Below are 8,237 nucleotides of genomic sequence, written 5' to 3' on the forward strand. Positions count from 1 at the left end.
AAACCACTGACCCAGTACTCTTTAGAGAAAACATCTAACACCACTGACCCAGTACGTTTTAGAGAGAACATCTAACACCACTGACCCAGTACTCTTTAGAGAGAACACCACTGACCCAGTACACTTTAGAGAGAACACCACTGACCCAGTACACTTTAGAGAGAACACCACTGACCCAGTATGCTTTAGAGAGAACATCTAACACCACTGACCCAGTACGCTTTAGAGAGAACATCTAAAACCACTGACCCAGTACTCTTTAGAGAAAACATCTAACACCACTGACCCAGTACGTTTTAGAGAGAACATCTAACACCACTGACCCAGTACGCTTTAGAGAGAACATCTAACACCACTAACCCAGTACGCTTTAGAGAGAACATCTAAAACCACTGACCCAGTACTCTTTAGAGAAAACATCTAACACCACTGACCCAGTACTCTTTAGAGAGAACACCACTGACCCAGTACGCTTTAGAGAGAACACCACTGACCCAGTACTCTTTAGAGAGAACACCACTGACCCAGTACGCTTTAGAGAGGACACCACTGACCCAGTACTCTTTAGAGAGAACATCTAAAACCACTGACCCAGTACTCTTTAGAGAGAACACCACTGACCCAGTACTCTTTAGAGAGAACACCACTGACCCAGTATGCTTTAGAGAGAACACCACTGACCCAGTACTCTTTAGAGAGAACACCACTGACCCAGTACGCTTTAGAGAGAACACCACTGACCCAGTACGCTTTAGAGAGAACACCACTGACCCAGTACGCTTTAGAGAGAACACCACTGACCCAGTACGCTTTAGAGAGAACACCACTGACCCAGTATGCTTTAGAGAGAACACCACTGACCCAGTACGCTTTAGAGAGAACACCACTGACCCAGTACGCTTTAGAGAGAACACCACTGACCCAGTACTCTTTAGAGAGAACACCACTGACCCAGTACTCTTTAGAGAGAACACCACTGACCCAGTATGCTTTAGAGAGAACACCACTGACCCAGTACTCTTTAGAGAGAACACCACTGACCCAGTACGCTTTAGAGAGAACACCACTGACCCAGTACTCTTTAGAGAGAACACCACTGACCCAGTACTCTTTAGAGAGAACACCACTGACCCAGTACTCTTTAGAGAGAACACCACTGACCCAGTACTCTTTAGAGAGAACACCACTGACCCAGTACTCTTTAGAGAGAACACCACTGACCCAGTACTCTTTAGAGAGAACACCACTGACCCAGTACGCTTTAGAGAGAACACCACTGACCCAGTACTCTTTAGAGAGAACACCACTGACCCAGTATGCTTTAGAGAGAACACCACTGACCCAGTATGCTTTAGAGAGAACACCACTGACCCAGTACTCTTTAGAGAGAACACCACTGACCCAGTACGCTTTAGAGAGAACACCACTGACCCAGTACGCTTTAGAGAGAACACCACTGACCCAGTACGCTTTAGAGAGAACACCACTGACCCAGTACGCTTTAGAGAGAACACCACTGACCCAGTACGCTTTAGAGAGAACACCACTGACCCAGTACGCTTTAGAGAGAACACCACTGACCCAGTACTCTTTAGAGAGAACACCACTGACCCAGTATGCTTTAGAGAGAACACCACTGACCCAGTACTCTTTAGAGAGAACACCACTGACCCAGTATGCTTTAGAGAGAACACCACTGACCCAGTACGCTTTAGAGAGAACACCACTGACCCAGTACTCTTTAGAGAGAACAACACTGACCCAGTACTCTTTAGAGAGAACACCACTGACCCAGTACGCTTTAGAGAGAACACCACTGACCCAGTACTCTTTAGAGAGAACACCACTGACCCAGTACGCTTTAGAGAGAACACCACTGACCCAGTACTCTTTAGAGAGAACACCACTGACCCAGTACTCTTTAGAGAGAACACCACTGACCCAGTACTCTTTAGAGAGAACACCACTGACCCAGTACTCTTTAGAGAGAACACCACTGACCCAGTATGCTTTAGAGAGAACACCACTGACCCAGTACTCTTTAGAGAGAACACCACTGACCCAGTACTCTTTAGAGAGAACACCACTGACCCAGTACGCTTTAGAGAGAACACCACTGACCCAGTACTCTTTAGAGAGAACACCACTGACCCAGTACTCTTTAGAGAGAACACCACTGACCCAGTACTCTTTAGAGAGAACACCACTGACCCAGTACTCTTTAGAGAGAACACCACTGACCCAGTACGCTTTAGAGAGAACACCACTGACCCAGTACTCTTTAGAGAGAACACCACTGACCCAGTACTCTTTAGAGAGAACACCACTGACCCAGTACTCTTTAGAGAGAACACCACTGACCCAGTACGCTTTAGAGAGAACACCACTGACCCAGTACTCTTTAGAGAGAACACCACTGACCCAGTACTCTTTAGAGAGAACACCACTGACCCAGTACTCTTTAGAGAGAACACCACTGACCCAGTATGCTTTAGAGAGAACACCACTGACCCAGTACTCTTTAGAGAGAACACCACTGACCCAGTACGCTTTAGAGAGAACACCACTGACCCAGTACTCTTTAGAGAGAACACCACTGACCCAGTACTCTTTAGAGAGAACACCACTGACCCAGTACTCTTTAGAGAGAACACCACTGACCCAGTACTCTTTAGAGAGAACACCACTGACCCAGTACGCTTTAGAGGAAGAGAAGGGAGAAAGACCATGTACATTTCATGTGTTTCATGGATGAATAGTGTTACAATCTCACCTATTAAATAGTAGTGTGTGTGTGTGTGTGTGTGTGTGTCTCACTTATTAAATAGTAGTGTGTGTGTGTGTGTCTCACCTATTAAATAGTAGTGTGTGTGTGTGTGTGTGTCACTTATTAAATAGTAGTGTGTGTGTGTGTGTCTCACTTATTAAATAGTAGTGTGTGTGTGTGTGTCTCACCTATTAAATAGTAGTGTGTGTGTGTGTGTCACCTATTAAATAGTAGTGTGTGTGTGTGTGTCTCACTTATTAAATAGTAGTGTGTGTGTGTGTGTCTCACTTATTAAATAGTAGTGTGTGTGTGTGTGTGTGTCTCACCTATTAAATAGTAGTGTGTGTGTGTGTGTGTCTCACCTATTATATAGTTGTGTGTGTGTGTGTCTCACCTATTATATAGTTGTGTGTGTGTGTGTGTGTGTGTCTCACCTATTTCAGCCAGCTGCTCCAGATCAGTAGATGAGATCATCGCTGTTTTCACTTTCAACTTCCACTGTCAACACTGAAAACACAGATTACGTTATTATGTAAACACTGGCTCTGAACCACTGTTCACCCTGTCCCGTTACCACTAGCTCTGAAACCCTGTCTCGTTACCACTAGCTCTGAACCACTGTCTCATTACCACTAGCTCTGAAACCCTGTCCCGTTACTACTAGCTCTGAAACCCTGTCTCATTACCACTAGCTCTGAACCCCTGTCTCATTACCACTAGCTCTGAACCCCTGTCTCATTACCACTAGCTCTGAACCACTGTTCACCCTGTCCCGTTACCACTAGCTCTGCAACCCTGTCCCGTTACCACTAGCTCTGCAACCCTGTCCCGTTACCACTAGCTCTGAAACCCTGTCCCGTTACCACTAGCTCTGAAACACTGTAGACCCTGTCTCATTACCACTAGCTCTGAAACACTGTCTCGTTACCACTAGCTCTGAACCCCTGTCTCATTACCACTAGCTCTGAAACCCTGTCCCGTTACCACTAGCTCTGAAACCCTGTCTCATTACCACTAGCTCTGAACCCCTGTCTCATTACCACTAGCTCTGAACCCCTGTCTCATTACCACTAGCTCTGAACCACTGTTCACCCTGTCCCGTTACCACTAGCTCTGAAACCCTGTCCCGTTACCACTAGCTCTGAAACCCTGTCCCGTTACCACTAGCTCTGAAACACTGTAGACCCTGTCTCATTACCACTAGCTCTGAAACACTGTCTCGTTACCACTAGCTCTGAAACCCTGTCTCATTACCACTAGCTCTGAAACACTGTCTCGTTACCACTAGCTCTGAACCCCTGTCTCATTACCACTAGCTCTGAAACCCTGTCCCGTTACCACTAGCTCTGAAACCCTGTCTCATTACCACTAGCTCTGAAACCCTGTCTCATTACCACTAGCTCTGAAACCCTGTCTCGTTACCACTAGCTCTGAAACCCTGTCTCGTTACCACTAGCTCTGAAACCCTGTCCCGTTACCACTAGCTCTGAACCCCTGTCTCGTTACCACTAGCTCTGAAACCCTGTCTCGTTACCACTAGCTCTGAACCCCTGTCTCATTACCACTAGCTCTGAAACCCTGTCTCGTTACCACTAGCTCTGAACCCCTGTCTCATTACCACTAGCTCTGAAACACTGTAGACCCTGTCTCATTACCACTAGCTCTGAAACACTGTCTCATTACCACTAGCTCTGAAACACTGTAGACCCTGTCTCATTACCACTAGCTCTGAAACACTGTAGACCCTGTCTCATTACCACTAGCTCTGAAACACTGTAGACCCTGTCTCGTTACCACTAGCTCTGAACCCCTGTCTCGTTACCACTAGCTCTGAAACCCTGTCTCGTTACCACTAGCTCTGAAACCCTGTCTCGTTACCACTAGCTCTGAAACCCTGTCTCGTTACCACTAGCTCTGAAACCCTGTCTCGTTACCACTAGCTCTGAAACCCTGTCTCGTTACCACTAGCTCTGAAACCCTGTCTCGTTACCACTAGCTCTGAAACCCTGTCTCGTTACCACTAGCTCTGAAACCCTGTCTCGTTACCACTAGCTCTGAAACCCTGTCTCGTTACCACTAGCTCTGAAACCCTGTCTCGTTACCACTAGCTCTGAAACCCTGTCTCGTTACCACTAGCTCTGAAACACTGTAGACCCTGTCTCATTACCACTAGCTCTGAAACACTGTCTGATTACCACTAGCTCTGAAACACTGTCTGATTACCACTAGCTCTGAAACACTGTAGACCCTGTCTCATTACCACTAGCTCTGAAACACTGTAGACCCTGTCTCATTACCACTAGCTCTGAAACACTGTAGACCCTGTCTCATTACCACTAGCTCTGAAACACTGTAGACCCTGTCTCATTACCACTAGCTCTGAAACACTGTAGACCCTGTCTCATTACCACTAGCTCTGAAACACTGTAGACCCTGTCTCATTACCAGTTAACACATTAGTGATGCTATATTGTACCTTTTCTGAAGTACAGACCAATAGAACACCTGGTTGATGGAAACAATTTCCCCGTATGAAATTAAGAATATGGCCAGGAGGGGAATTCAGTTTTCCATAACAATACCAATACCAATAATCATTAATACCAAAGCATACCAATAATCATTAATACCAAAGCATACCAATAATCATTAATACCAAAGCAGAACAATACCAATAATCATTAATACCAAAGCAGAACAATACCAATAATCATTAATACCGAAGCAGAACAATACCAATAATCATTAATACCAAAGCAGAACAATACCAATAATCATTAATACCAAAGCAGAACAATACCAATAATCATTAATACCGAAGCATAACAATTAAAGCATACTGATTAGCCAATGAAAACAATGCACATATACACCCTGCCCTATAGGAGGGTATCTCTCCAGGGACAGGGTTGAGGAGCCCTGCCCTTTAGGAGGGTATCTCTCCAGGAACAGGGTTGGAGTTAAAAACCTCCACGAGGGTATCTCTCCAGGAACAGGGTTGAGGAGCCCTGCCCTATAGGAGGGTATCTCTCCAGGAACAGGGTTGGAGTTAAAAACCTCAAGGAGGGTATCTCTCCAGGAACAGGGTTGAGGAGCCCTGCCCTACAGGAGGGTATCTCTCCAGGAACAGGGTTGAGGAGCCCTGCCCTATAGGATGGTATCTCTACAGGAACAGGGTTGGAGTTAAAACCTACAGGAGGGTATCTCTCCAGGAACAGGGTTGGAGTTAAAACCTACAGGAGGGTATCTCTCCGGGAACAGGGTTGGAGTTAAAACCTGCAGGAGGGTATCTCTCCAGGAACAGGGTTCGAGTTAAAACCTGCAGGAGGGTATCTCTCCAGGAACAGGGTTGAGGAGCCCTGCCCTATAGGAGGGTATCTCTCCAGGAACAGGGTTGAGGAGCCCTGCCCTATAGGAGGGTATCTCTCCAGGAAGAGGGTTGAGGAGCCCTGCCCTATAGGAGGGTATCTCTCCAGGAACAGGTTTGAGGAGCCATGCCCTATAGGAGGGTATCTCTCCAGGAACAGGTTTGAGGAGCCATGCCCTATAGGAGGGTGTCTCTCCAGGAACAGGGCTGGAGTTAAAACCTCCAGGAGGGTGTCTCTCCGGGAACAGGGCTGGAGTTAAAACCTCCAGGAGGGTGTCTCTCCGGGAACAGGGCTGGAGTTAAAACCTCCAGGAGGGTGTCTCTCCGGGAACAGGGCTGGAGTTAAAACTTCCAGGAGGGTGTCTCTCCGGGAACAGGGTTAAAACCTGCATTTATTTGCAATAGCTTTAAAACTAATGTTCATTTCAAGTGCAATTTGTTCTATAGGAAATTAGACAATGTTTACATAAAATTGTACAACGTTTACCATCTTAAATTGTATGCCAAATCAATGCTTGTATTTTTAGTGCAACAGTTCTGCATTTTAAAGTAGTTACAAGGCACAACGATAATGTATTTATAAGTCTCTAATTTAACAGCAAAGAGGCCCCTTTCCCAATCATTTTCTATGTTGGCTTTGTTTGAAGTCCTTCGTTGTCATCCGCAGCTAAATGGAACCATCTCTGTGACAAACAGCCAATTAGTTATTGATTTATACCGCTTTAAAATGGCATTTTATAGATTGATTTTCTATCAAGTCAAAACTGGAATTTCTACTTAGAACAAAAAAAAGTTATAAAAGTATGCTAGACATTTATCAAATAAATCCTATCTAGCTTGATGATTCTGTGACTAAAGGTGAATTAGTTATTGATTTTTACATTTTGAAATGAAATGGCTTTTCGGCGAATGTCTGATGAATGTGAGAATAGAAAACCAACTTTACCTCGGTGCCAAAGTCTTCCAATGTTTTCTCATAACACAGAATAACTACACGTGACCTAAGCAGCACACGCAGATCATATTTTACCTCTGCTACTGTTCTTTCAGTTTAGTTTAACACCCCCAGTCTACTACAGGTTGTTAATCATTTAGAAAACTACACGGGTCCAGGACTGGAACTGAAGCGTCCTTTAGTAAATCCGGTCAAACGGACGAGACGACGGACAGGCGTGAAGGACGGCAACATTCCGCGCGATTGATTCTCAACTCACCTGGACACAATTCCTTGATAGCTGATAAAATAACGTTCGTTTGAGTTAGAGACTGTTTTATAACTTATTTTGACCGAAACACAACACGAACAATGACATGATCCTACTACGAACAATGAAATATGAACCTTACCATGTGTAGAAACGTTCCCGTAGTGGTTTGAATAAGAGACCATTTACGCTCAGGTGCCTCTGGCACAAAACTTCCTCAACTCCATGCTGACAGGGTACTGCGCATGCTCAAACAGAGTCCTCCTGCGGCATTCAATCAAATCAGTAGTCCGACATGAAAAAAAAATGTAGGAATTAAAATAGTAAGAAAACGAAAGTAAGTGCTCTGTCATATCCTTCTTCTCCCCTGATTACAAGGAAGTGAATGTGTAAAAGACAGAACATATTTCAATCTATACTTGGGAACAAGAAGTGGTCATTTAGATGGCTATCTGAAATCTCCATGTGTTGCAGTTATATGCTGTCTCAAGGGACAACTTGCTCAGCATGACTTCAGGTTTCCTGAATGATTATATTTGTGCTAAAAGAGGTTGGTGATGAAAGCAGGAAGTGTTCTATGACTAATGATGAGTAGGCCCTCAATAGGCTGCACTCCAGTGCATTTCATGATGACATTTTTTTTTCTTTTTTTTTCTCTATTGTGACTGTACGTCTGTTTATGTGTAACTCTGTGTTGATGTTTGTGTCACACTGCTTTGCTTTATCTTGGCCAGGTCACAGTTGTCAATGAGAACCTGTTCTCAACTAGCCTACCTGGTTAAATAAAGGTGTTCTCAACTGGCCTACCTGGTTAAATAAAGGTGTTCTCAACTAGCCTACCTGGTTAAATAAAGGTGTTCTCAACTGGCCTACCTGGTTAAATAAAGGTGTTCTCAAC

At 44.9% G+C, this 8,237-nt stretch overlaps 1 protein-coding gene across 1 annotated transcript in view; it reads right to left on the bottom strand.

Moving 5' to 3' along the window:
* LOC139392849 (rho GTPase-activating protein 8-like) overlaps positions 1–7,561 on the bottom strand; it is a 33,354-nt gene extending 25,793 nt beyond the window's left edge. The window contains exons 1-2 of the mRNA XM_071141156.1: positions 7,482–7,561; positions 3,202–3,274 (exon numbers count right to left, since the gene is read on the bottom strand). Coding sequence (XP_070997257.1) covers positions 3,202–3,241 — 40 coding nt within the window. The 5' untranslated portion in view covers positions 3,242–3,274; positions 7,482–7,561. The remainder of the gene's footprint in view (positions 1–3,201; positions 3,275–7,481) is intronic.
* Between the last annotated feature and the right edge of the window lie 676 nt (positions 7,562–8,237).

This window comes from Oncorhynchus clarkii, chromosome 33, assembly GCF_045791955.1.
Source record: "Oncorhynchus clarkii lewisi isolate Uvic-CL-2024 chromosome 33, UVic_Ocla_1.0, whole genome shotgun sequence".
In the NCBI taxonomy this organism is placed as follows: Eukaryota; Metazoa; Chordata; class Actinopteri; order Salmoniformes; family Salmonidae; genus Oncorhynchus; species Oncorhynchus clarkii.